The 27978-nt window shown below is 48.3% G+C and overlaps 3 protein-coding genes across 7 annotated transcripts; all 3 read left to right on the plus strand.

The window, feature by feature from the left end:
* The first annotated feature begins 1192 nt into the window (after positions 1–1192).
* Positions 1193–14270, plus strand: os9 (OS9 endoplasmic reticulum lectin). Of its 3 annotated transcripts, none has more exons than XM_058054303.2 (15): positions 1193–1370; positions 1745–1927; positions 2418–2481; positions 2564–2640; positions 4383–4481; positions 4606–4807; positions 6233–6379; positions 6450–6565; positions 7153–7213; positions 7292–7374; positions 7468–7677; positions 9882–10071; positions 10917–11084; positions 11449–11558; positions 12839–14270. In XM_058054303.2, exons 1-15 carry the CDS (start codon positions 1221–1223, stop codon positions 12974–12976), a joined length of 1998 nt encoding a protein of 665 aa, XP_057910286.2. In that variant the 5' UTR covers positions 1193–1220; the 3' UTR covers positions 12977–14270. The 3 variants fall into 3 exon arrangements, with proteins under 3 accessions (XP_057910286.2, XP_057910288.2, XP_057910289.2); XM_058054305.2 differs by having other exon boundaries at positions 6453–6565; XM_058054306.2 differs by lacking the exon at positions 10917–11084.
* Positions 14271–14397: 127 nt separating this feature from the next.
* Positions 14398–22399, plus strand: c1galt1lb (core 1 synthase, glycoprotein-N-acetylgalactosamine 3-beta-galactosyltransferase 1, like b). The gene is made up of 5 exons (XM_058054308.2): positions 14398–15163; positions 15260–15517; positions 18869–19533; positions 20064–20289; positions 21802–22399. Exons 2-5 carry the CDS (start codon positions 15292–15294, stop codon positions 21804–21806), a joined length of 1122 nt encoding a protein of 373 aa, XP_057910291.1. The 5' UTR covers positions 14398–15163; positions 15260–15291; the 3' UTR covers positions 21807–22399.
* Positions 22400–23317: 918 nt separating this feature from the next.
* apof (apolipoprotein F) lies at positions 23318–27433 on the plus strand. 3 transcript variants are annotated; one of them, XM_078798607.1, is made up of 4 exons: positions 23318–23394; positions 23477–25826; positions 25920–26112; positions 27205–27433. In XM_078798607.1, exon 2 carries the CDS (start codon positions 23487–23489, stop codon positions 24678–24680), a length of 1194 nt encoding a protein of 397 aa, XP_078654733.1. In that variant the 5' UTR covers positions 23318–23394; positions 23477–23486; the 3' UTR covers positions 24681–25826; positions 25920–26112; positions 27205–27433. The 3 variants fall into 3 exon arrangements, with proteins under 3 accessions (XP_078654733.1, XP_078654731.1, XP_078654732.1); XM_078798605.1 differs by having other exon boundaries at positions 25981–26112; XM_078798606.1 differs by having other exon boundaries at positions 25981–26112; positions 27208–27433.
* The last annotated feature ends 545 nt before the right edge of the window (positions 27434–27978 follow it).

The following is a 27978-nucleotide window of genomic DNA, read 5'->3' on the forward strand; positions in this document are numbered from 1 at the left end:
GTGCGTTCACCGCGGGCTGCTGTGTTGTCTTCATCGGGCCGTGAAGGCCACATATTTCAAATGTATATATACATTTTGTTCAACATTGAATACAACAAAATACGTGTATTTTTATGTAAGACCAACAGTAGATATAACGGGCTCTAATTTCCAAGACCGGGTCAATTGACCGAAGGAGGGAAGTTTAAGTAGAAGTTTCCATATTGACACCTCCATGACCCATTATGACCCATTGTGACCCATTATGACCCATTATGACCCATTATGACCCATTATGACCCATTACTAGACTCCTAATATCCAGTAATCATTGATTTTTGGTGTTTAACCGGGAAAATATTGTCAGGACAGCTAGCATTGGATGTAACCAAAAGGCGTAACCACCAGTGACGTCACCCCCCCCCCCCAAAATGTACTTAAGCCCCCCTAAATAGTTTTATATATTTTATTGATTTTTTGATCATTTTTATTGATTTTTTTACAAAAAAATCTCTGACAAATGTTATATACTAGGGCAAAACAGACTAATAAGCAAGCCGATAAGCAGGCTAATACTAGCCTAGTACTTGTAGCAGTAATAATCAGAAGACAAAGAATGATCATAGTAATAATAATAGGCTAATTAATAATATAATAATGATTATTATATCATTGATCACTTTCCACCGGACAGAATGGTTGCAGAGCTTGAGCAGCGATTTTGTAGTGTAGATTGTGTGTACTTGTACATATAAATGTATTATTTTTTTTAGATTAGATGAGATTTTTTGGATTTTCTTCTGTCTACTGCATTCATTCATATCCTGTGCATCTCCAGGGGGCTAAGCCCCCCCTGTCCTCAGAGCCTAGTGACGCCCCTGGTAAGGTGAGGACGAAGGAGATATGAAGTCAAATGTGGGACTCATGTCTTCATAGATTGCAAACAGTGCCGACAGAAAGAAGGATAAATGTCATCAGGAAAAGATAAGATTCAATGTTGCTAATATTTTAAACTCGGGATATGTTTTATAAAGATATATATTTTATTTTGAAAGAAAACTGGATCTACGAATAGACTGTAGAAGGGGTTAGATTCGGTTCTCCACTCCTGTTCGGAGGGCGGCGCTATGCACACCGAAATAAATAAACAACAGAAGAAGAAGAAGAGGAGGAGGAAGCGGAAGAAGAAGAAAAACAAAAAGCAGGAGGAGGAGGAGGAGGGGTGGGGGTAGGCGTCAATCATGGCCGCTCACCGAATACGGTGGCTTTATAGGTTATACGTTTTGTGCTTGATATGCCCCATCTGCGTCTCGGCTTTCTTAAATCTGGAAGAGCTGAATGAGATGAAGTACGGCATTGAAATTCTTTCCGATCCCGTCATCTTGGGGCAGGTGAGTAAAGGGTTGAAATCAGGGAAGCTAATGGTTAGCATGCTAGCTAGCGCTAATGCACGCTTAGCCCGACCAACTAAAACATACAGTTATAAATATATACAGATAATACAAATATGCAAGGTATGGTAAAACTCCATTCCTATACTACTTATCATTATGCGTTATGGAAGGAAATGTTTATAGATGACGATCCATGCAACAGCCACTGGTGACAGCTGTCACAACACAGCTATGTGGTGACAACATGTACTATGGGCCACCCTTTGGTGACCCATTACGTAACTTTCTTTGGACTTTATGGTAGTAAACGATATACAACAATCCTTGTGTCACCTCATAGTATGGACTTCAGTGACTTCTTTGTCCCTTAGACTAAAACACAGGAGGTTATGATGGTGTCCAGCAAGTACAAGCAGATGTACGAGTGTCGACTTCCAGCCCAGGCGATCCACTTTCACCAGGAGCTGGCTTCAGAGCCCGAAACACAAGGGTACGCAGGACCGGACATCCCTGACCTACTCAGACCAATGCAGGACTCCCCCTGTCTAGTGAAGGTTGGTACACAATGCTCTCTGTCTCCACTACTGGTTCCGTTGTCTTTTTTGAGGCTGGATTAGTTAACGGGATGGATCGCTGGGTGAATATGATGTAATACACAAGGCACACCTACGTGTGGCGCTGTAAACAGACATAACCAAAGAAGAAGACTTTTCAAGCGCTGCCGTCGCCGGGTGTCTACGTTTGGTGTGACTGTGACACAGGTTGATTTAGAACTTTTCCTCTGGCCTTCTCCACTCTACTGGTGCAACTTGTCTTCAGTTTTCTCTAACCAGGCCGTCAAGTTTGTTTTGCTGTCCTTCTGAATCAATCTGACGGGAGAGCGCTTGAAACATGGATGCTTGTTGGTCCATAATAATCATTGATGTTTGAAATGACATGTGTTACACATTTCCAAAGCTTTTGGAAATGCAGCACAAGGATGAGTGGCTATGCCCTGGGCCCCCAGGTGACTAAATACGGCCGTGGCTATTTGTCCCCCCTCAGACAAAAGACTGGTGGACGTATGAGTTCTGCTACGGTCGGCATATCAGACAGTACCACCTTGAAGGTAAAGCCCTGATCTTCATTTCATCCTTTCTTTCCTCCAGGCACATGTTTTGTTTTTTTTTTACAGTTTTTTTTCCTTGCAGACTCTGAAATCAAAGGGAGCGTTCTCTTCCTTGGTTACTTTGAGTCTGAATTTGACTGGCACAACGAAACAGCAAAGGTAATGTCATGATTCCATTTGTTGTGTTCCTGACACACGCACACACACACACACACAGATCCACTGTCACGCCAGCAAACATCTTATTCATCTTGCTGTCTCCTCAAGGGGCATAATGACAGAATTGAGACTCACATGCGGTCATCCCTCTGTTATCACAGCTCATTTGTTCCAGACCCAGGTGGCATTCCCCATAGACAAAAAGACCAGAGACCAAGTCTTTCACTTGTATAGCTGCTCCAACTCCAAGGTGCTTACAGCGCTTGGACACTGCTAGCACATTTACCTGCTGATGACGCAACATTCAGGTTGGGAGACCACCACACTCCTGTGGTCAGGATGATCTTCTAGTCTTCTATACAGCTTTTATCATCACTCAATACTTTTACCAACTGAAAATGTCCAAGAGCTACTCATGTTTGTAACATTTCTTTCCATATTTCCAGCCAAACAAAGACAATATGCTGGTTTTACCACGACAAGAACAAGATTAGATTAGATTAGATTAGATTCAACGTGGGCAATGGGGGGCAGAGTTCAGCAAGGAGACAGCTGTTGGGAAAAAGCTGTTCCTGAACCTGGTGGTTCTTGTCCGTAAACTCCTATAGCGCCTCCCTGAGGGGAGGAGGGCAAACAGTCTGTGTGCTGGGTGGTAGATATGCTGGTTATCCACAACTCGCCTTTTCTACTTCACAATGCATTTATTTCTAGTCTTACTGGAAACCTTAATGAAAAGCAGGTTTTTCCACCTCTGCTGGGCTCCTCCAGCCGCATCCGCTGCCTTCTGAAGCACGGATGCAGCCGACCCCCTCTTATGTGGCCATTTCAAGCGCGGCGCCAACGCTCACACGTCACACATCATCTGAAGTCGTGGCACACAACCACACCATCGTGTCTGCTTGCTACCAAATCCGTACTGAGGCTCTATATTTGCTGATATCGGCAATACCAAGTGGTGGCCAATCAATTGTAGCACCCATACTAATAGCGTCCTTCAAGGGTTGTCCACTCCTGTTAGCCAATAGAGTAGACGGAATAAGAGTAAATACGACATTTAAGACTGAAATAAAACCTTAGTGCCAAGCAGACAGAAAGTGACGTTGGACGGTTTGGGTTTTGAGTGTTAGCATGTAGTGGGTTATGGCCTCCACAGTAGCCCCTTTTATTAGTATTATGAAGTATCCTGATGATTATTCGGGGCGCATGACAATTTTCATACCGATAAATACGAAAAGAGTAAAAATAGCTCAAAAAACAGTTGAATAAACTTGGGTAGTGTTGCAGGGCTGCAACCATTATTGGAATAACAATTCCAATAATTGCACCAATGAAATCCCAGCGTGAAAAGCCTGCTCAGGGCAGCTGGGGGAATGAAATGAATGAATTGCCACCCACGGGGTTTGAAGGCTATGCGGTGTAGCTGGTGTGGGAAGGCTCCTTCTCATTGACTAGCGGCTAAGTGACTAGACGTGTCTTGGCTGAAGGGTTTGTTGGGTTGCCTTGATGTCGGCCGTTATTGGGAAGAAATCATTGTCTGTGTTGGTTATATGGTTCATGGTTGCCAACACCTCAACTGAACTCATGAACTTTTACCAACGACACTCAAGGAACTCTCAACCTCTATACCATCTGGTACAGCGGTGTAGATTTACTATGCACTTATTTCCATGATTATGGAAATAAACTGGCAGCAAGTGTGTACTCCTAGTACTTACAGTGCTGTCCCTGTTGTTCATCTCCAGGCCGCCAAGCAGCACAGACTGAAACGCTACCACAGTCATACCTACGTGAATGGCAGTAAGTGTGACGTCAGCGGGAATCCTCGGGAGGCCGAAGTGCGGGTGAGACTTTTCAGCTAATGTCAGAAGACGAATAAACGTACGGTGCTGTGTGTGTCTGCACATATTTCATCAATACCTCTGACGGTGTCCGCCAATTAGTAGTCTGTTTCCTTCCTCCTGTCAGTTTGTGTGTGAAAGCGGTTCTGCCGACCACATCGCCCGGGTGGACGAGCCCCAGTCATGTCGCTACGTGCTGACCGTTCACACGAGTCGCAGCTGCCAGCATCCTTCACTGCGCCCTCCTTCCTCTGGCCAGCCACTGGGGATCGTATGCCAGCCGGCACTCAGCGCACAACAGTACATGGACTACGTCAAAGCTCAAGTCTGTGAGTACCCCTGCCCACGCTGCCATGGGGGGCCGAGACACTACAGGTTTTCTTTCCAGCCGGTCACTAAAGCAGGAGATTTGAACGATGAAGCCTCCTTGGTTTGAGGGAAGGAGCTCGTCAGTTCAGTCGCTTGCTGGAGAAACTGGTTGGAAAGAAAACCTGCAGTGCTTTGGCCCTCTATTGACCGCGCCAGAGCGAAAGCACACGCCTGCTTGCTTGAATATGTAACCATGCCAAAAGAATATCAGCAAACACACGCCTGGCACACGAACACACCACTTTGTGTGCCAATGTTATCTTTATTGTTCCTTTTTAGAAGAGGCTGGAATTGGACTGTTGTGTGGCTGTGAATGTTTCAGGTGGAGTGAGTGAGTGAGTGTGTGTGTGTGTGTGTGTGCGTGTGGAGTGTGGACGCAGCTAGCTTCTCTGACAGCCTTCCTCTACTGTGGCTATGTTTGCTAACATTAAAGGAAAAGTGCACTTTTTTGGAATTTTGCCCATCATCCACGATCATTATGCGAGGCACGAACAATCGTCTCAAACAGAAAAAGAGGCAGGTAAGAATGCACGTGATGGGCCACACCTATCCCACCTCCACAAAGCGCCAACCAGGCTGCATGTCCATCATGGCAACGGCATATGAAGCACATTGTTATCAGTGTTTTTACCATTGTTACGCCCAAGAACTACAATACTGGCGTAGTGACACCTGGCTACTAGCAGGCTAGCGACTAGCATCAGCACACACTGGCTCCCAAAGCCTCAGGCCACTAGCAAAGCTTTGTTCTACAGGCTCGGTGTAGCCTTCCTTTCTATGTTGCTATGTGACATCCATGCACCCAGGAAGGAAGTACTACACGTATGACAGGTGTAGTACTTGTTACTACAGGCTAACAGCATGGATGGAAACCTCCTTGGAGCTTTTTGGAGCACGTTTAACTAATTGAAGACCAAAGAAGCAATTCTACGTCTTTTACTTGTTTTTGCACAAGATGCAAAAAGAGGTGATGAGGCAAACTGCAGAATAAAAGAAGTCACTATTCAAGCAGCTCTGAGCTGCACGGCGGCATGGGTCTTGGAGGAGGAGCACGGAGGAGTGCGGAGGGGTGTAGCCTGCAAAAGTTTTCACCTTGTAGGGAAACCTCAATGTTAATAGTTGAGGCTGTTATATTTGCAAATAGTTGTCAAAGTGAAAGTTATGCTTGAAATGTATCTTCTCACTAAAAGCCGTTTTTGTTTGCTGAAACCAAACAAGTGCACTTTTCTTGTAATGACCGGCTCATGAATCAGTGGGATTGAACATTTGTAATCTGTGAATTAGACCGATACCGATGGTGGTGGCCCCTTCCCCAGCATCTTTCTTTAATCATGGAATAAAGTCTGGAAGAAAGTGTCATCTTGTTTCTCTCTGCTTATTCCCAGCGGACACAAAGCGGAAAGTGGAGCAAATCTCCCAGGAGCTCAGGAGTCTTGATGAGATGTTGGCTGGCGGTGAAGAGGCGGGGTCCCCCGTGGAAGTAGCTGCAGAAGAAGCGACCACCGATGGCTCAGACCGGCCAGACACAGAAGGTACTCCTCCGGCCTGTCCCCAGCATTTCCTTGCTTTTCTCTCCTGTGAAGGTCTTCCTGTTTTTTCTAGCAGATTCTGCTGATGCAGAAGATGCAGGGTCAGAAGAGGCAGAGGATGCTCAATTTTGGGAGGGAGTTGCAAAACCAGGAAGTTCAAAAACCAGTGTTTCTCACCAGGAACATGAGGTACACGTACAGTTATCAACCATAACACACCGTCATGTGTGCTCTGTTCCGTTATTTCTACTCTACTGTCATCCCTTCGTCGTGGCCAATTAGTTCCAGACCGGACCGTGGATAGGATGCAATATTAAGAAATGGAATATTTTGGCAGTTAGGACATAGAAAACATCTTTATGCCTTTTTACCATTCTTAGAGCCCTCTAGACGTGAAGCAACACCCCTGTAGTCACTTTTACACTCCTACGATCTATATTAGACATGATAAGCCATAATAAAACATAACATAACTCACATGTTAGCATTGGGAAAGTTCACATAATGTCGGTCGGTCACATGGCATTTCATCATCCCTCATCACCAGGGTTTTTGCTACATGGAATGAATTTTCATCAATGTGAAGTAAAAGCGCTGTATGGATGGACATATCAGTATGCGACATGAGCCGAGCCCATTATGGCCACCGTGGAGGGTGGCATGTTGCCCGCATCATAGCTGTCACTATGGAGCTGTCATATGACAGCCTCTGTTTTCGTCCACTAGAGGGCACACTTGAAGATGTGCTTCCCTTTTTAAAAGCGTTGTGTTCACAGGCCACTGATTCGGACCTGAACTTGCAGACAGACCAGGAAGTCATGGACGACGACAGTGAAGGTATCTCATCGGATAAGTCACCGTCAGCATGATTTGGCTGCTGCTCTGCTCTGCAATCCTCTCCGCTTTCTCTGTCAGCCGAAAACTTCAATTTCAAAATCATCACGGACCCAGCGGACCTGATGAAGTTCGTCCAGCATCTCAAGGAGAGCAACAGAAAGGTTGGTGCCGTCCTCGACACCAGCGTGTGCCCTCCCCCCGTCTGTGCAGTGGATCTGTGTGCCAAGTCCATGCGCTCTGTGTGTCTTGTGTAGAAAGCACAAAAGCAAGCTAAACGGCGAGCAGAGGAACGTGCCAGGGAAAGGGTGTCGGCGAAGCCCGGCAAAGACGAGGGAGAGGATGATGAAGATGAGCTGCTGCTTCGGGAGTTTGAGGATGACATGGCTGACGTGTCGGTGCCGGCCGATAAAAGTGATGAGATAAAGGAGAAAATGCAGAAGGAATTTGACAACATCATTGATGAGGTACCAAAACACGCTACAATCAAACAATAGTCAATGGGGCATGTGCAGTACAACGTAAACGTCAACATCACGTGATACCGGCTTCCCTGACTTTTTCTTCCAGTTGTTGGAATAACTCCATATTGACAGTTTTTCGTCCGTACAGTCTTGAAATTATGTTCAGCTCTTTCATAGTTTGGATCAAAAACAAACTTTCCACAGCAGTCCAGTGCTGATTGCTTGCCTCCATTTTAAAAACTGAGGAACGTCTCTAGCTGCGTTTGACATCATATCTGAGCATGTGCTCCAAGAAGGCACTCAGGAGAAATTTAAACAGGACAACAATCAAACTCAATCTTGCTAAATTTTATCATTAAACTTGGGACATGTTTTATTTAGACATATATTTTCTTTTTGAAGAAAAAGCCGACTTATGAATAGATCATAGAAGGGTTTAGATTCTGTTCTGCGGTAATGTACACTGAAAGTTGCTTGCTGAAACCTACCTGAGGGATGGGATGGGATGGATGGATGGATGGAGGGAGGGAGGGAGGGAGCGAGGGAGGTGGAAAATGGCTATTAGCAATTAGCAACCCCCCGTATGCATACTCTATAATGCTACACAGACAAGCACTTTTGTGCAGACAGTTAAGACACTGATAAAATGTTACTTACTGCTGGATCTTCTAACTCTTCCACACCACCAAGTAACGTTGGGAAGGCGTAGGGCTTCAGCAACAGTTTGGGGGCTAGTCCAGCTGCATAGTGGCCCATGTTCACTAAACAGTGAGAAATGCCCTTGACAGATGAAAATGCATTTCTTTTACTGGTAGGGAATCAGGAACTCCAACCACCTGTGCCTGATGTTTGCCTCGTTAGGAATTGGAAACAAATGTAGCTTTCCCTTACACTGGAAGAAACACTTCCTGGTAGACATTGCTAACACTAAACACAGAAGTCGAGCTTGGGGGAGGGCTGAGAGGGTACCTGGATTCCAGCCACGCCCAGGGCGCCAGTGTTGGAACGCCCTCTGAGAGAGAGTGTTCACAGCCTTCCCAAAGTTCTTTCAGGGCTCACTTCTAAAGGCACAAACCTCCTTATCTGAAACTTTGGCTTGGTTTAACACCAGAATACAACATTCTAACAACATTTATAGCTCAGAAAAGTGGGAATAGCATCATGGTCCTCCTTAAGAGCCAGCTAGCCCTCCACACAACTACCGTTATGTGAGTAAGCTACATTTACCGTCATCTGGCTGATTTGTTCTACGTTAACCTTGTCTCCTGAGGAGATGATATCACGTGGAAGATGTGCTGTTTTAACATTTAGTTTTCCTTCGCTTTCGTCGCCTCTTCGATCGTTGGTGATGTAAGCAGAAAAACATCCTACCTTTTTTTGTCATGGACGTATTGCCATTGTTTAGGGAATCGTTGCACCTGTAGTTAATATGCTGGTCACATGATGTAAATGGAGCGTGGTTGGTGCTTTTCCAGAAGGCGGAATGGGTGTGTCCCATTACGTGCATTCCTAGCTGCCTCTTTTGATATCTTTGTGTCTTAGTGTTCATGTCTCACATAAGGGTTGTGGATGATGGGCAACATTTATAAAGTGCACTTTTCCTCTATCATGTCTGACATGCGTCACTCCAAATTAGGGGTGTCCTTATCTGCTATTGATATTGATATGTATGTGTCAATATTATTCCCACAGGGGGAAATTCCAGGTTTACAGTAGCAAAAGCTTACAAGAGCATAGAAAGTGCACCATCAAGGTCATATATGTATACACATGGGAGTCCATCGTGTCCATCATGGAGGACAGCAAATTAGTATGAGATTATATGATTGGCATCTAAAATCACTGATATCAGCACTCGGAGACATGATCCGGTCCATTCCACGCTCAGCTTTGTGCGATTGCAACAACATGCCAACACATGCTAACGTGAAGAGGAGAAATATCAGAGTCCAAAAAAGACGTGCAAAACCGGTGTGGTGGCACAGAACTGAGAAACCTCCCAATTCATGCTGCTATCGGCTGGGATTGATGTCAGAATCGGCCAGCTCTCAAGCCTGCATCACACGGGAAGGGAAGGGAACCCCCTTGGTCAAAATAGCCCAAAGATAAAGAATTGGAGCACACCAAAAACCAAACATGTCTCCAAGCCAGTTAAAGCTCACTTTTTCATGGTTTGTCCCTCTAAGCTTCATTCTGTTGTTGTGTAGGCGCAGCAGGAATTGGAGACAGAAGGTCTGAAAGGCGAGTTTGATCGCACTCAGGCGACACAAGCGCTGGAAACCACGCTGGATAAGCTGCTGGACCATCTGGAGGAGAAAGACGAGCAGGACCCCGATGAGGAGCAAAGAGCCAAGGACTCGACCCGGGGCGGCCCCGGCTTGGCTCCCAAGCAGCCCGGTAACACGGCGGACTCTTCCGTCACACCCCCCACCTCCATTCCTCGTCACCTCCCACCCATCTGTCCTGACAACCCATCGCAGAACAGGCACACACATGGATTCATGCAGACTAAATGAGACCGTCTTACTTTGTGTTTACCACAGTCCCCCCCTTGGTTACATAGTCGGCACTATGCTAACAAGTGATATATGTGCTTTGTTAACCCTTTAAGATTGCAACATTGCTGAATTGAACAAGCAGACAGTATGTAGTTAATACTTCACCCCCCCACATGGCCGACATTTCTACCGTCAGTACCACCGTCACAGTCCACATGTGCTTTTTGGGCAGGCGGGAGGGGACGTGGAGGGCTGTCAGAACAATGCTAATTGGAAGGGGGGGTAGCGGGAATGTGGGGAACCCCCCAGGAATAGCAGCTTACTGGTAGTATCCACAGGAGAGTCCTGCCAGGTAGATACAGTAGATGGTAGATACTGACCTGAGGATACCATGATAATAATCAGACATTTTGATTGGATGGTACGGTGGAGACAGGGATCGGATATTGTCAGCCCATAATATGCAAACTTTGGGTCATACACATACAACATTATACGTACAAATTTTCCAAATAGTCCAACTTCATTCGTCGTTTCTCATAGTATTAAGGCTTCAACTTGATGCTCTTCTCATAATATTATATTCTCATAATATTTATATCTGCCATTGTTGCTGTTGGTGTTTTTCTTAAATGTTAAATACTGTATTTGGAAGGTGCCACAGGGCCGCACTTTGGACACCCCTGCTTGAGACTGCTGGTCTCTGACGATGACTTTTGTCCCTCTTTTGTCTCGTCACCCCAGAACAAGACGTTGCTGACCATATTAAGATCAAAATAACTAAGTATAAGGCAGGCAGCAGCCCCCCAGGTGAGTTGACAGTGCAGGAGTTGGACAAAGGCGATCCCGAGTGGCAGCACATAAAGGATGTGGTTAAAGAGCAGCTAGAGAAAGCAGGACTGAAGGCCGAAGGTATGAATGGGGAGTGTTAACCTTCACTTTACGGCCCCCCTCCCTTTCTGTTTCTTATCTTGGCTTCCTTAACCCTCTTTTGTCCTAAGGAACATGATGTATCAAAATCTAAATCTTTCTTTGGCTTCACAAATGGTACGTGAGGAGGACGGTTTTGGTGGCTGTAAATTGTTGCATTGGTTGGACTTGAGACCAGGAAGCTTTTATTTCCGTCTTCACAACACACGAATGCCATCCGATGCAAGTCCATCCATGTGTGTGCTCTCTGTGTCCTCGCTCTTTCCACATATAGTATGTCTTCTGTTGCATCACCGTCCTGCTTACATTTAATAAGAAAGCGCCCCCACTCCTGTTTCTTTTTTAGGTAGAATTGAGGTGAAGATCTTGACAAGGAAGAATGCAGAAGAGGCAGGCGAACAGTGGCTGACGGAAGAAGATACAAAGTCCTTCCGAGAGCTCCTCATAAACCTGCTGGTAAGTCGACTTATCATCTACTCTTTTAGTGGCTTCACTTTATTGGATTCCTTCTCGCCAGAGGAGACCTGAATTGGCGCTTTCCCACCTCCTCCGGAGTACGTTCTATCATTCCAATAGAAAACATTTACAAACATTGAGAGATTACACAAGAATACGACAAGTATTAATAGATGCAGTAATACCTGCTTTATGGCGGCTCGTTGCTTCCAGACCCCATCGTACGTCAATGTCCGCCAACTAGGATTCCTTATGAAATGGAATAGTATTGCAATTGGAGCAGAGAACACCTGTTTACCACCTTCTCAATACACTTGCTAACATTATTAGAGCCTTCTAGACGTGAAATAACACCCCTATAGTCAGCCGTTATACTCTTATTACCAGAAACAAAGACAATAATGGCCTTCTAAATACATTTTAACATTATTAGAGCCCTCTAGACATGAAATAACACCCCTATAGTCAACTGTTATACTCTTATTACCAGAAACAAAGACAATAATGGCCTTCTAAATACATTTTAACATTATTAGAGCCCTCTAGACATGAAATAACACCCCTATAGTCAACTGTTATACTCTTATTACCAGAAACAAAGACAATAATGGCCTTCTAAATACATTTTAACATTATTAGAGCCCTCTAGACATGAAATAACACCCCTATAGTCAACCATTATACTCTTATTAGCAGAAACAAAGACAATGGCCTTCTAAATACATTTTAACATTATTAGAGTCCTCTAGACATGAAATAACACCCCTATAGTCAACTGTTATACTCTTATTACCAGAAACAAAGACAATAATGGCCTTCTAAATACATTTTAACATTATTAGAGCCCTCTAGACATGAAATAACACCCCTATAGTCAACTGTTATACTCTTATTACCAGGAACAAAGACAATAATGGCCTTCTAAATACATTTTAACATTATTAGAGCCCTCTAGACATGAAATAACACCCCTATAGTCAACCGTTATACTCTTATTAGCAGAAACAAAGACAATAATGGCCTTCTAAATACATTTTAACATTATTAGAGCCCTCTAGACATGAAATAACACCCCTATAGTCAACCGTTATACTCTTATTAGCAGAAACAAAGACAATAATGGCCTTCTAAATACATTTTAACATTATTAGAGCCCTCTAGACATGAAATAACACCCCTGTAGTCACCTTTACACTCCTATTACCCAATATAGTAGACATAATAAGAGGACACACCTATATGTTCATGAAGTGGTGCTTTTGTTTTTTTTGTTGCCACAGACCGGCGGTACAGAGGAAGTTTACAAGGAGCAAAAGCGCCTGCAGGAGTTGGAGAACAACTACAAGTTTGTGTGGGGAGAGGCCCAGGAGGAGTCCCCGTCTTCCAGCACGTCTGACTCAGAAGACGTGGATCTATGAGCCCGCCAGGGCCCACCCCCAAAGTGGGCGGGGCTCTGCAACAGACTGATGGAAGTAGTATTGAAGCTGGCAGGTGATGCACATGTATGCACCTTCACCAAGATAGTTTGCAGTGGATCCGTGAGATTGATGTCAATCACTGTCAGGCCTACTTGAATGAGTAATGGTGGGATATCGTTTGACTAAATGTCAGCAAGAGAAGCCACCAGGGATGTATGATAGTGTCTGTTTGCCTTGGAGGAATGGCACATGGCTCATCCATACCCATGCTCATCACAAACACTAAACTACAACACGGGGCACACAACATTCTAAACGTGTGTACATGTACGTGTACCGGCACGCTACGGCACTTCCTCAAGGAAAATGCACTTTTCATTTTGCCCATCATCCACCATCCTTATGCGAGCCATGAACACATCTTTCTCTCTTCTCTGCCTCCTACAGATATAAAACAGAGTAGTCACACCACAGCGGCTAGCGACTCTAGAGACGGCTAGCGACCGGCTAGCGACTCTAGAGCCGGCTAGCGACCGGCTAGCGACTCTAGAGCCGGCTAGCTTTTTGTTTTGGAGGCTAGGTCTAGTCTTCCTTTCTATGTTGGTCTATGTTACAACGCACAGAAAGACGGACACGTGGGTTCATGTCTCACATACTGTCAGGATTGTGGATGATGGGTAAAAGTTAAAAAAAAATGCACTTTTCCTTTAAGGTTAGTCTATGTGGGAGGAACGCTGACATTTTAAGTTTCATTTCTTTTCTTTAGTTCTCGAAAGCAAAGGACGCTCCCATGCCCAATTTGGTAATTGTACCAAAAAACACATCGTTTTGGATGTTTCACATTTTGGAGGGGCATCAAAAGGGCTGGGTTTTTGTGAATAATCAGGGCTCTACTTGTACATAGTTAATTTTATTTTGGAATCTTATTCTGTCGTGTGTGAGCACAAACACGCCAGAGCTTGAAGCTGTGTAGACGAGTGAACGAATAGTGACCGCAGGAGTACATGATAAATACACTTTGAGGGCTTATCAAGATGAGGGAAGATTTTGGGAGGAGCACGTGTACCATTAAGTACCATTAAAATCCTGTCAGCTGTCTTGTTCTATTTAATGATTACCGCGTTAGATGTCACCATCATAATGAGGCATAGCTATGTCTGGCATGACACGCTGACTGACAGCTCTCTTGGCCTGGCCTGTTATTCACACCTCCTTTCATTCTTCTGTCGACATTCCTAGATGTCTTATTAACGCCTCTATTCTTTTGTCTGCATTAACAAAACATTCAACTATTCATATATAATTACTTTAGTTATCATTCAGTTTTGACAGCAGTTTTATTGATGTACAAGGGGAAAAGTAAATCAAATGCAATACAACATGAAAATAGGAAGGATATAAGATTTACACATTTACAGAAACAGTAAAAATATAAATCTATAACATTTTAAAATATTACAAATACAAATTTACAAATATAAGTTTATGAATAATCAAATTCTAAATTCAATTTGCATCGGTAGTATCGAGTTCAGTATCGATCAGCACATCACTACCGGAAACCGGAAGTGGCTAAGGGACCCCTTCATATAGAAAGAAAGCATATGTGACGTCATTTGCATCCAGAATGTTAAGTGTATAAACAATGTGCAGTATCATGTATCCGTATCATGTATAATGTATTTCCTTGTGTGGAATTCCACGAATGCCCTTTAAACGTTTCACGCGACGTCACCGGAAACGATTGATTTGTGGGCGGAAGTCACTTATCTGGACCTGTGAATATAAGCAATGAAAATACAGAGTTTAGCCATTAGTTAGGGAAATGTATTCCCTGGATGACTGTGATGCCCGCAAGTGGGAAAGGGTGTGGAAAAAAGACCACGGCGTGTTAAAGGGGCGGGGAGCCGACGACGACGACTTCCTGCGTGTCGGCTGAGTACTGACTCGCCATCAAAACCAGCTAGCTGACGGTCGCCGAGTGTTAATAGTGTTTGGCAATCGGTGGTGGATATTGGAAGGAAATAATTGTGTCCTCCTCCCGCGTGGATATTGCTGAGGCTAGACAGGCAAGGTCTTTGGTCTTAGGTCCAGGAATCAAATGGAATGGAAGTTAGTCTTTCTTCTTCCGGGTGGCCGCTACGTTGCTGATCAAAGCTGATATCATGGCTGCGGTCCGAGTGGCTGGTAAGTAAACCACTCCTTTCCAAAAGGAGTTGACGTTCAACAAGTGTTCCTCTGGCCGTGTGAGCCACGTTGCTGTCATCTTTTGTCTCTGTAAAGCTTTTGGCTGGCAGTGACACACCGAACCCAGCATGAAAGCCACGGCGTCCAGAATCCCCTTCTGTGCGGGTTTCGTGGTGGGATCCTTCATGCTCTACGTTTATTTACGGCCGGTCATCTTGGTCAACACCTTCTCCTCGCAACGAGCCAGCAGCTTCGAACAGCATCATGATCACCAACAGCAGCAGCTGGAAGAAGACAAGGTGTGGAAGAAGGAGAGGTCTGCCCTCTTCAACCTCAAACACCCTCATCATTCAGGTAACAACCTCAAACCCCCTCACCGTGGGGGCTAGCGACCTCAAACCCCCTCACCGTGGGGGCTAGCGACCTCAAACCCCCTCACCGTTGGGGGCTAGCGACCTCAAACCCCCTCACCGTTGGGGGCTAGCGACCTCAAACCCCCTCACCGTTGGGGCTAGCGACCTCAAACCCCCTCACCGTGGGGGCTAGCGACCTCAAACCCCCTCACCGTTGGGGCTAGCGACCTCAAACCCCCTCACCGTTGGGGCTAGCGACCTCAAACCCCCTCACCGTGGGGGCTAGCGACCTCAAACCCCCTCACCGTGGGGGCTAGCGACCTCAAACCCCCTCACCGTTAGGGCTAGCGACCTCAAACCCCCTCACCGTTGGGGCAAGTAACCTCAAACCCCCTCACCGTAGGGGCTAGCGACCTCAAGCCCCCTCACCGTAGGGGCTAGCGACCTCAAGCCCCCTCACCGTAGGGGCTAGCGACCTCAAGCCCCCTCACCGTAGGGGCTAGCGACCTCAAACCCCCTCACCGTAGGGGCTAGCGACCTCAAACCCCCTCACCGTAGGGGCTAGCGACCTCAAACCCCCTCACCGTGGGGGCTAGCGACCTCAAACCCCCTCACCGTAGGGGCTAGCGACCTCAAACCCCCTCACCGTGGGGGCTAGCGACCTCAAACCCCCTCACCGTTAGGGCTAGCGACCTCAAACCCCCTCACCGTTGGGGCTAGCGACCTCAAACCCCCTCACCGTTGGGGCTAGCGACCTCAAGCCCCCTCACCTTTGGGGCTAGCGACCTCAAACCCCCTCACCGTTGGGGCTAGCGACCTCAAACCCCCTCACCGTTGGGGCTAGCGACCTCAAGCCCCCTCACCTTTGGGGCTAGCGACCTCAAACCCCCTCACCGTTGGGGCTAGCGACCTCAAACCCCCTCACCGTTGGGGCAAGTAACCTCAAGCCCCCTCACCTTTGGGGCTAGCGACCTCAAGCCCCCTCACCTTTGGGGCTAGCGACCTCAAGCCCCCTCACCTTTGGGGCTAGCGACCTCAAGCCCCCTCACCGTAGGGGCTAGCGACCTCAAGCCCCCTCACCGTAGGAGCTAGCGACCTCAAGCCCCCTCACCGTAGGGGCTAGCGACCTCAAACCCCCTCACCGTTGGGGGCTAGCGACCTCAAACCCCCTCACCGTTGGGGCTAGCGACCTCAAACCCCCTCACCGTTGGGGCTAGCGACCTCAAACCCCCTCACCGTGGGGGCTAGCGACCTCAAACCCCCTCACCGTTGGGGCTAGCGACCTCAAACCCCCTCACCGTGGGGGCTAGCGACCTCAAACCCCCTCACCGTGGGGGCTAGCGACCTCAAACCCCCTCACCGTGGGGGCTAGCGACCTCAAACCCCCTCACCGTTAGGGCTAGCGACCTCAAACCCCCTCACCGTGGGGGCTAGCGACCTCAAACCTCCTCACCGTGGGGGCTAGCGACCTCAAACCCCCTCACCGTTGGGGGCTAGCGACCTCAAACCCCCTCACCGTTGGGGGCTAGCGACCTCAAACCCCCTCACCGTTGGGGGCTAGCGACCTCAAACCCCCTCACCGTTGGGGCTAGCGACCTCAAACCCCCTCACCGTGGGGGCTAGCGACCTCAAACCCCCTCACCGTTGGGGCTAGCGACCTCAAACCCCCTCACCGTTGGGGCTAGCGACCTCAAACCCCCTCACCGTGGGGGCTAGCGACCTCAAACCCCCTCACCGTGGGGGCTAGCGACCTCAAACCCCCTCACCGTGGGGGCTAGCGACCTCAAACCCCCTCACCGTTAGGGCTAGCGACCTCAAACCCCCTCACCGTTGGGGCAAGTGACCTCAAACCCCCTCACCGTAGGGGCTAGCGACCTCAAGCCCCCTCACCGTAGGGGCTAGCGACCTCAAGCCCCCTCACCGTAGGGGCTAGCGACCTCAAGCCCCCTCACCGTAGGGGCTAGCGACCTCAAACCCCCTCACCGTAGGGGCTAGCGACCTCAAACCCCCTCACCGTAGGGGCTAGCGACCTCAAACCCCCTCACCGTGGGGGCTAGCGACCTCAAACCCCCTCACCGTAGGGGCTAGCGACCTCAAACCCCCTCACCGTGGGGGCTAGCGACCTCAAACCCCCTCACCGTTAGGGCTAGCGACCTCAAACCCCCTCACCGTTGGGGCAAGTAACCTCAAGCCCCCTCACCGTTGGGGCAAGTAACCTCAAGCCCCCTCACCGTTGGGGCTAGCGACCTCAAACCCCCTCACCGTTGGGGCTAGCGACCTCAAGCCCCCTCACCTTTGGGGCTAGCGACCTCAAACCCCCTCACCGTTGGGGCTAGCGACCTCAAACCCCCTCACCGTTGGGGCTAGCGACCTCAAGCCCCCTCACCTTTGGGGCTAGCGACCTCAAGCCCCCTCACCTTTGGGGCTAGCGACCTCAAACCCCCTCACCGTTGGGGCTAGCGACCTCAAACCCCCTCACCTTTGGGGCTAGCGACCTCAAGCCCCCTCACCGTAGGGGCTAGCGACCTCAAGCCCCCTCACCGTAGGAGCTAGCGACCTCAAGCCCCCTCACCGTAGGGGCTAGCGACCTCAAACCCCCTCACCGTAGGGGCTAGCGACCTCAAACCCCCTCACCGTAGGGGCTAGCGACCTCAAACCCCCTCACCGTGGGGGCTAGCGACCTCAAACCCCCTCACCGTAGGGGCTAGCGACCTCAAACCCCCTCACCGTGGGGGCTAGCGACCTCAAACCCCCTCACTGTTAGGGCTAGCGACCTCAAACCCCCTCACCGTTGGGGCTAGCGACCTCAAGCCCCCTCACCTTTGGGGCTAGCGACCTCAAGCCCCCTCACCTTTGGGGCTAGCGACCTCAAACCCCCTCACCGTTGGGGCTAGCGACCTCAAACCCCCTCACCGTTGGGGCAAGTAACCTCAAGCCCCCTCACCTTTGGGGCTAGCGACCTCAAACACCCTCACCGTTGGGGCTAGCGACCTCAAGCCCCCTCACCGTTGGGGCTAGCGACCTCAAGCCCCCTCACCGTTGGGGCTAGCGACCTCAAACACCCGCACCGCTCGGGCAACGACCACCCTAATCCCAACCACCCTCATCATCCAGGCCCAGCATATAGTCATTTTTTTCCAAATAAAAAAAAGTGTTAAGCAAAATACGGTGGGAGGTTCTTGGAAGAAGGAGACAGCCAGGAAGCCGGGAAGACAAGGGAGAGGGACAAGCTGCAGCGTCGATAGCTGAGCGCCAGCAGGGAGAATGTAATATGACGCGTTCGTGACAGAAGTAAACGGGAGTACAAAGTGCAGAGTGTTTTTTCATGCTGTGGCTTGTGTTGTTTTCCCAGATGAGGACAGCAGAATGGCAGACGAGTTGTACAAAAAAGTGCGTATTCTTTGCTGGGTGATGACTGGACCCAACAACCTGGAGACGAGGGCTCGCTACGTGAGGGACACGTGGGGCCGCCACTGCAACATCGTGGTCTTCATGAGCTCTGTGGGTGATCCCGACTTCCCAGCAGTGGGTCTGAATACCAAAGAGGGCCGTGACCAGCTTTACTGGAAAACCATCCGGGCCTTTCATTACGTCTACGAGCACCACGGCCACGAAGCCGACTGGTTCCTCAAGGCGGACGACGACACCTACGTCATAGTGGACAACATGCGCTGGGTGCTGGCGAACCACAGCGCGGACGAGCCCATTTATTTTGGCCGACGATTCAAGCCCTACGTCAAGCAAGGCTACATGAGCGGCGGCGCAGGCTACGTGCTGAGCAAGGAGGCCCTGCGGCGATTTGTGCAAGGCTTTAAAAACAAAGTGTGCACTCACACCAGCTCCGTGGAGGACCTGGCCATGGGACAGTGCATGGAGAAGGTGGGCGTGATGGCGGGGGACTCCAGGGACACTTTGCAGCGGGAGACCTTTCACCCTTTTGTCCCAGAGCAGCACCTGACCGCCAAGTTTCCCAAAAGCTTCTGGTACTGGAGCTACTGCTACTACCCCATCTCACAGGCAAGTCTACCTATCCCTCCTATTCTCTCAAACTGCGGCCTGCCGACCACATTAGGCCCGCCAAGCGTCTTCATCTGGCCCGCCGGGCATTTACAGACCTTAAGTTCCTTTTTTTTTTTTTTTTTTTCAACCTTTGACCTGGAAAGTGTAGCTGGTGACATGGCTTGCGGTGCTAGCGGCGCGCTTGAGTCGCCAAAATAGTCAGATGCAATCTGTAGCTTGTAGGAAAAATCCATCCGACCAACACAACCTACCTGCTGGACCCCTTGGGAGTAACAACACCCATACGTACCTGCCACAAAGCATGCTGGGTAGCTGTGGCCCCCAACATTTTACCATATTTGTTGCATATTTTGCTCGATTTCAAAATATGTTTATTATTGCTGCTGGACTACCCAGCATGCTTTGTGACTTGCTATGGATGTGTTGAGTTTTGGCGCCACCTATACAAGGACACTTGTATATGGGTCTACTTGGGTTGGGGGGGGGTCACTGTGCTCACGCTGTGCTCACGCTGTGCTGCTCCCCAGGGTCCAAACTGCTGCTCGGACTTGACCGTGTCCTTCCACTACGTGCACGACAGCAACATGTACTTGCTGGAGTACTACGCCTATCACCTGCGTGCCTTTGGCTACAGATACCGATACCAACCCCCCGCCCCTCTCGGCTACTCCTACCGCCAGCTGCACTCCAGGGATGCTGCGGATGCTGCTGAGGAAAGCCAGAAGGTTTCTCAGGAAAAGGACGCAGGAGAAGGTGAGCTCGCTGAGAAGAGAGCAGATGATTCCAAAGGCCCTCCTGCTGCTCCACAGTAGCAGCGTGAAGGTGTCGGTGTCATCTCTCTTTATCTTTGCAACGTTTAGCTGCCAGCTCAGTCTGGAGAGGGACCTTGACCTTGACCTTGACCCTGTGGCCTCATAGTCAACAAAGAAAGCACTTTCATATTTTGTATATATATATATATATAGTATATATATATATATATATATATATATATAATATGAAACAAGAGAAGGTGAAAAAGAATATTATTTACATCAACTTCACATCTTTTGTACCGTAAAACTTAGAAAACATTTTTCCTTTCATAATTCAACTCCATCACAGCCGCATATTATATTATATTACATTACATTATATTATATTACATCATCTGGTTTCACATTCCCGGTGGCCTTTGTTTCCTTCTTGGACGTTTTCCTCTCCTCAACCTTTATTCCCGACCTACCTGGACTTTATTCCCGTCCAACCTGGACTTTAGTCCCTTCAATATTTCAGCTTCATGTTCCCTAAAACAAAGAAGATTTTTCCTGAAAATACTCCAAAGTTTATTCCCCCGGACAAGACTTTGGTGGCCGAGGTGGCGGGGGTGGCGGTGCCTCGCCCCGCCTTTTCTGGTTCCACAGGTTCTTTCGGTTTGGAATCCTTTGGTCTGAAGGCACCGTCTGGAAGGACTGAATAAGCAAAGGTGTTCCACTGGAATGCATCTCTGGAATGTTGAGTGACTGTCGAGGCTTTCCTCAAACAAAGCACTTTATTGACTCGTCCCCCCCCCCCACCGTCCTCCTTGGCACCGTTTCAAGACACGCTAAAACTCTCCGTTGACAGGGAGAAGGTCCAGTCATCAAGAGGGGAAAACAGGTGACTGCACTGTTGGAATATCAGGAGAAATAACATTGTAGTAACAGAAAGTTCAACTATAGAAGTTGGACCTTTTTTATGACAATAGTTGTCATCTTGGAAGAAGCAGAAGCTTACACGCCGGGAAGCAAGTCCAGATACCGTGGGGATAAAGTCAGGATGATGGGAAGAAAAGCTGGGAGTTTAAGAAACAGCAGAAAGGAGAAAAACTGCAGTCATCTACCAGGAATAAGATGAAAAGATGACCACAGTCCTGTTCTCATGACCAAAAGGGACCTCTGATGTCGTATGGAGGTGTGGACTCCTACACAAAGCTTCCGACATCTGACTTGTTCTTGTGAGATTCCAGCCTTCTATTTCCTGGTCAGTCATATTGGAGAAGGCCGGTACACAAACTGTGGACATGAATTCACCTCTGGTACGGCTGCCAAAGGCTCCTTTTCAAACGGCATATTTGGGGGAATATGATGTGGGATATTGTGACGTGGAGAATCGTGTCATCAAATAAAAGGCTCACCAGCAGCGAGTACTTTGAGAACGTTGGGAACTACCGAAACTCTGCAGTGTTTCGGCCACCCAGTCTTGGAACACTGAGGCCAATCCCAGTTTTCCTTTTTTTTGCCGTAGACTGAACACACTTGGGGTCGGCTTGGATGGGAGGCAGAGCTTGGAAGATGTCCTGTTGCATTTAGAGGTGAAAACAACATGAAAGGAGCTGAGGAATGGAGTGTGAGGAATGTCCCCAAGGCCAGATGAAGCAAGGTGGGGCAAGGACAACATGAGCAGGCCATACGGACCCACCAGTGACTCTTCCTTTTGGTTTCCAAGCGGTCCTGAACTCTTCTTCATGTCAGCCTTCCCGCGAGGGAAAGGTGTCCAGCACGCCGTTGATGTTTGCACTCTATTCATCATGAATGGTTTTTGCTAGAACTGATCAGAGTGCAGCTAGACAACTAAAGCCTATTTTATCCTAGTCCGGAGCGCCATCCTTCTTTCATCCTATGAACTGTACTAGCCGTCCTCTACACACAAGAGAAAGCAGGGCTGAATATAAACGTATTTTTTTAGATGGGGGGCACTTTGATACAATTTTTGCATGAACCCCCCATGGGCTTGTTTGTCCTTTCCCGTTTACCTTGTTCTTTTACTCCATATGGCATGATTTTTCCCAAGATGTTTATTGTTTTCATGAAAAATAAACTTCACATGTGAAAATGAAGCATAACATAGGCCGCTTCCACACTCCGTATGTTTGTGCTATGTGGGGGAGATGACAGCTGATAACTGTGCATGTGCTTGAAATGGTGTGTTCCTAACGCCTGAGTGTACTCGGAAGATGATGAAAACTTGAGCTTTTTAGATTAGTTACTGAGGAACTAATGGAGAACCGAGTAGTTACTGAGGAACTAATGAGTCGTTACTGATGAACTAATGGAGAATTAATGAGTAGTTACTGAGGAACTAAGGTACATCCATTTAGAGTAGTTACTAAGGAACAGATGAAGAACTGAGTAGAGTAGTTACTGAGGAACTAATGGAGAATTAATGAGTAGTTACTGAGGAACTAAGGTACATCCATTTAGAGTAGTTACTAAGGAACAGATGAAGAACTGAGTAGAGTAGTTACTGAGGAACACTACACTACAAGCAGCTATGATGTGTATGATGTACATGCTGACACCAGTTGTGCGTAAAAATAACCAACAGTTTGGTCGGATGGCTGTGCCCGCCACCAGGTGTTCCTGTTTGTCCTTTTCCAGGACTTGGCAACCCGACCGGTGACCCGGTTCTGAGGTCAGACGCTATGCCGCATGAGGACACAGCAGTGTGGACCTGAAACCGTGTAAACGACTTTTTCCAATAAGTAATAACTTTTTCAAAAGCAAAAAGCACCACTTTGGAGTTGGCCCCGTCAACTCAGGTACCCCCCCCCCCCCCCAGTTTCCTCACTTCCTGGTGAGAAGGAGAGCAGACAAACAACACATGGACTCCTCTCCCCCACACGTGAATCAACATTCTAGGCCTCAGCTCAGCTGCTCGCCAGCAGAGAGAAGAGCGAGCTGAAAGACAGATGAGGTTGGAGGGAGGAGGAACTTTAGGAGAGAAAGGGATGATTTTCATTGGAGGCTGCTGGGGGGGGGGGGGGAAGATTGCTTGGAATTTGAGGAGAAGCCGTGGAGAGGACAACTTTTCAGTTTTACTGCAGTCCACGGTCCCAAGGTAGGTTGGAATGAGACCTTCCCGGGTTTCTCACGTCTGGTAAAAGTCCCTCACTGGTATTGGTACTTATTGTCTTCTTTAGAGCAAGCAAGATGGCGCCCTCCAAGCTCAAGTGGCTTTTCGTGGTCCACTTCCTGCTGAGTGAACTCGCTCTGTGCAGGACACAGCCTTTGGCCTCTGTCGCTTCTCCGGCGAGCGGCGTCCTTGGGGATGACATGACGCCCACGCTCGATCCTCAGATGCTCCCGTCTGGTCCCAAATTGAAGTTGGCACCCGCAAAGACGTCTGCCAAACGCATCGTAGCCATCCTGGGGGCAAAGCTGCAAGAGAAGATTCCAGCTCTCCAAGTTGATGGGAATGTCAGCTGTGGTGACCTGCTGTCTGCCAGCGGCCTGGATGACTCCTTGTCCTCCATGTTCTCTCAGGAGCTTCTGGGTCTGTCTTTGGTGCCGGTGCTGGTGGTGGCAGGCTGCCCGCAGGAGGCCCACGCCCTGGTGGTCAAACTCTATGGCCAACTGGGGGTGGGCGATACTGACCAGCTCCTCCTGGAGGTGCAGGATCTGATCCAGAGGAGGCGGACATCGGTGTCTGAACCGCCCCCTCAGGAAAGCGTGCACCACCTTGAGGCGGTGATGTTTAATATCCAGCAGCTGGCCACGGCGGGACGAGCCCACGAGAAGTCCAGATGTGACGCTTGGAGCCAAGTCAATGGAAGCACACTGCTTGGAGAAGCTGTCCGGGACGCCCCGGGTGGGCTGGAGGAGGCGGTGGACGCCTGTGAGAACCTGGGGGTCAGATGCGCTGGTGTCAGGAGAGGTGGACTCCCTAGAAGTTATGAGGCGGTGTTGAAGAGAGGGAGTTGCATCCTGCCGTCACAGTCCACCAAATGTTGGATCCTTCGGTGCAGCGACGTCTCGGCCGGACGCGTGGGACGCAGCCTCCAGCAGGGATGTGTCAACCAAAAGGAGGAGCGTGTGTTCAGGGTGATGGAGTGGATCCCTGCGGTTAGCACCCTCTACAACCTGGGCACAGCCGTGTATTACGCCTCGGTCAACTGCTCCGAAATGGCCAGAGAGAGAGCCGTGCTCACCGCGGTGGACGTCGGCACTGACGTCCTCATGGTCGCCACAGGCGGAACCGCCGGTGTGGCCGGTTACGCTCTCGGGGCCGGGGTGAAGACAGGGGTTAAAGCCGGGGTCAAGTACCTGCTTAACTCTTTGAAGCATGAAGATGACGTGTTGGTCAACCAGGCCGGCTGGCAGGATGGCATCTTCACCTTTCCGTGAACTCATACCGTCTTTCTGTATCCATCTCAATCAAACTTGAATGTGAAGGGTAGGCGATAGCACACCATTTCGTATCGCCACTACGGATACTTTTTACTAGAATTTTTCAAGCCCATGATATTCTTTTCTAATCTTGGCTGTGATTTCCTCATGATTAAAAATCAGGATAGCAAACTTATTAGTCAGCAATTCAACATCTGTAGCAGTATGAGTATTATGTAGCATAAAAAGTAGCGCACTCTTCTGGTGAATATATGTAATAGCAACTCGTGTGCACCTAGGCTGCGTAGAGCGCCACATCATGGCGGGGCAGCCGCTGCTGCTCATTCATTCATTCATTCATTTTCTTATCCTCACGTGGGTCGCGGGGGGTGCTGGGGCCTATCCCGGCGAGAGGCGGGGCACACCCTGGACTGGTCGCCAGGCAATCAGTGAACAGAAAATTCAGACCAATAGGTGCTTTCACCATGTTACAAAACTCCCTAACGACGTCAGAGAAAGTCGCTAGTCGCTTTTGAGACGTCGTCATGGGGGATTGGAATGTCGTGCACCCCACCCTGCTGTGTTGTCTTGGGTTGTAGTGACAAATACAGGCACAGGGTGGCGCTGTTATTCAACTTCAAAGTTCAAGTTTAAACATTATTTATTCATGCCGTCCTACTCAGTACTATAAGGTTTTGTAAGCTGAACACAAAAAATATTAATGCGAGCAACATTTAATATAGTAATAAAATAAATAATAAAATGTGGTCTAATTGGGTTGTGGCGATAATCACTCGACATTTGCGTCATCATTGTCACCACTCATTTCCTTGGAAATATTCAACGAGTGGTTTAAGTTCCGCTTTCCCTTGCGTCACATCTTGATTGACGGGTCCCCCGACCAATTGTGGGCGCTGCCCTGACAGCTAATTCACCAATCAGCTCGTGAGGGAAACCGTCTCTCTCGCGAGCGTTCATTGTGGGTCAATAACGCTGTTTTGTGTCACACGTCAGAACCAAAATGGCTACCCCGGGTTTCTGTTTTAGGGTTTCCGACTTAGGGAAGTCGCAGTCTCGTGGAAGTCAGTGGACAGTTCCCGCTAGCGTCAAGTATTAAATATACCCCTTGTCTCGACAACCGACCGACCGAACCTTTGAAGAAAGGTATGAGCATGTGTTTTTAACGTTACCGACTCTCTACTTTGTACCTATTTACGAACTGAGTAAAATAATGTAGCTTTTGCTCTTCTTTCGTAGTATTGTGGCGTTAAAGCACATTTGTGGATGCAGTGCTGTTTTGTGGGACGTTTGACTGTAGGATGTCTCAGTGGGAGAAGCTGACGAAGATGCCGGCTGCCTTCACTCAGCAGTTACACGACCTGTACGACAAGGAAGCTCTACCCATGGATGTCCGACACTATCTGTCCTCCCGGATAGAATCACAGCCGTGGTGAGTCCATTCACGACATCGGCTTTACACACGAAGTAACAATTAGGAGGCATAGTGTATGTCGTCTTTTACTTCCACAACATCGCGTCTTGTCAAAGCATCTTCGTGATGGAAGACACTGTGGGAACAAAACCCAGCAACAAAGTCTAAAGTGTCCACTAAGACCACAAATGTCAAGAGTTGCCTCTTTCTTTGATAAACATAATTCAGAGGGGTCTGAATACCATCCAGAATACAATCCAGCAACAGAATTGCTAAGATGGCGTCACCGATCCCTCTTGCAACATCTTCTTATTAACAGGCAGACTCTCATGTATGAGATGCGTCATGAAGCAGAGTTGGAACAACCAGCTCCGTTGGCAGACAGTCCCATTATAATGTGTTTATAATAATGTGTTTGTAATAGGGCTGTCAAAAGCAGTGCTAACTCAAGTATTTCTTAGCTTAAGTTAACATTGGTCATGTCTAACCACAACTCTTAGCTTAAGTTAACATTGGTCATGTCTAACCACAACTCTTAGCTTAAGTTAACATTGGTCATGTCTAACCACAACTCTTAGCTTAAGTTAACATTGGTCATGTCTAACCACAACTCTTAGCTTAGGACAGCTGGGCTATGGTGGGTCCCGTGCCTGTATCTAGTGCGGTTAAAATAGAAGGGTGACCGAGCCAGAACCATGCCGAGGGCAAAGGAGTAGCCCCAAGGAAACCCCTCACCCCCTCCACACCCAATTGTAGACCAGCCCCCAAGGTTCCTAACGCAGCAGGGAGGATACTTAATAGGTATCATAGCTACATGACAACCTTCCCTCAATCGTTGGAACAAAGTGACAATTTGAAATCACTGCAGTACTGCCATAACGCCACTAGGTGACAGCATTGCTCCGCTAACACCCTCATAACTCCGAGTTAACTCCCAAGACCCAAAGTTTCCACCGTTTTGGGAAATGTGGTGCGTAAATCCGTGTAAAAATTGGCCATGAAGCTCAAGCATGCGACGAAACGATGAACATGCACACTGTAAGAAGGCGAATAGATGTTACACGCATTATTTTCATGATTTCTGCTTTTCCATCAACTATTTGTTTTTAGTAGAGATGGTGAAATGAGCCCGAAGCCTCGAAGTGTGTCAAGTCTTCCTGAGTCACACTGCTTCCAAATGGTGACCATTTCATCACGTGACCGCTGACGTCATGAGCATCTTATGTCACAGCGCGCATTGAAACGGACTGGTTATTTTGGCGCTAACTTGTGCATATAATGACCACCAAGCAATTGAACTGTTAATGACATGAACTAATTAAAGCATTTTTGTTTGTAATGGCGATCTGTCTTTCACTCGTTGTAGCGAGATTGCTTTGCCTTCCTTCTTCCACCAGATGTCGCTAATATTGCCTTTGACGGAGACAACGCTCCCAATGTGTTCCGGGACAATGTGAAGGACAACAAAGCTCAAGTTTTCATCTTCCGAGTACACTCGGACGTTAGGAACACACCATTTCCAGCACATGCATATTTCAACTGCTAAACACATTGCTAGACAGTAGAGTGGGATGAATGCCAATAGTGAACTTTTACTGCAACTATGAAGGATGGCCATCTTGAATTGGATGTATAAGTGTTGGATTATTTACCGGTAAATTTTGTAAAGTGGACTGACATGTTGCTACATGTTTCTGGCCTGAAAGGGCCAGCCTTAGAGGGCCAGCCTTAAAGGGCCAGCCAGAGCAGGCCTTAAAGCTCCAGCCTGAAAGGGCCAGCCTGAAAGGGCCAGCCTGAAAGGGCCAGCCTGAAAGGGCCAGCCTGAAAGGGCCAGCCTGAAAGGGCCAGCCTGAAAGGGCCAGCCTGAAAGGGCCAGCCTGAAAG

The sequence above is a fragment of the Doryrhamphus excisus genome, linkage group LG18, assembly GCF_037039965.1.
Source record: "Doryrhamphus excisus strain RoL-2023G ecotype Guam linkage group LG18, RoL_Dexc_Guam_v1.1, whole genome shotgun sequence".
In the NCBI taxonomy this organism is placed as follows: Eukaryota; Metazoa; Chordata; class Actinopteri; order Syngnathiformes; family Syngnathidae; genus Doryrhamphus; species Doryrhamphus excisus.

What these genes read in the sequence shown, in the direction of transcription:
- os9 (XM_058054303.2), top strand. Translation starts at nt 1,221, where the DNA reads ATGGCCGCTCACCGAATACGGTGGCTTTATAGGTTATACGTTTTGTGC. An exon ending in ACTCCCCCTGTCTAGTGAAG is followed by an intron (nt 1,928 to 2,417) that starts GTTGGTACACAA and finishes GTCCCCCCTCAG; the next exon opens with ACAAAAGACTGGTGGACGTA. An exon ending in CTCGGGAGGCCGAAGTGCGG is followed by an intron (nt 4,482 to 4,605) that starts GTGAGACTTTTC and finishes TCCTCCTGTCAG; the next exon opens with TTTGTGTGTGAAAGCGGTTC.
- c1galt1lb (XM_058054308.2), top strand. Translation starts at nt 15,292, where the DNA reads ATGAAAGCCACGGCGTCCAGAATCCCCTTCTGTGCGGGTTTCGTGGTG. An exon ending in CAAACACCCTCATCATTCAG is followed by an intron (nt 15,518 to 18,868) that starts GTAACAACCTCA and finishes TTGTTTTCCCAG; the next exon opens with ATGAGGACAGCAGAATGGCA. An exon ending in GCTACTACCCCATCTCACAG is followed by an intron (nt 19,534 to 20,063) that starts GCAAGTCTACCT and finishes GCTGCTCCCCAG; the next exon opens with GGTCCAAACTGCTGCTCGGA.
- apof (XM_078798607.1), top strand. Translation starts at nt 23,487, where the DNA reads ATGGCGCCCTCCAAGCTCAAGTGGCTTTTCGTGGTCCACTTCCTGCTG.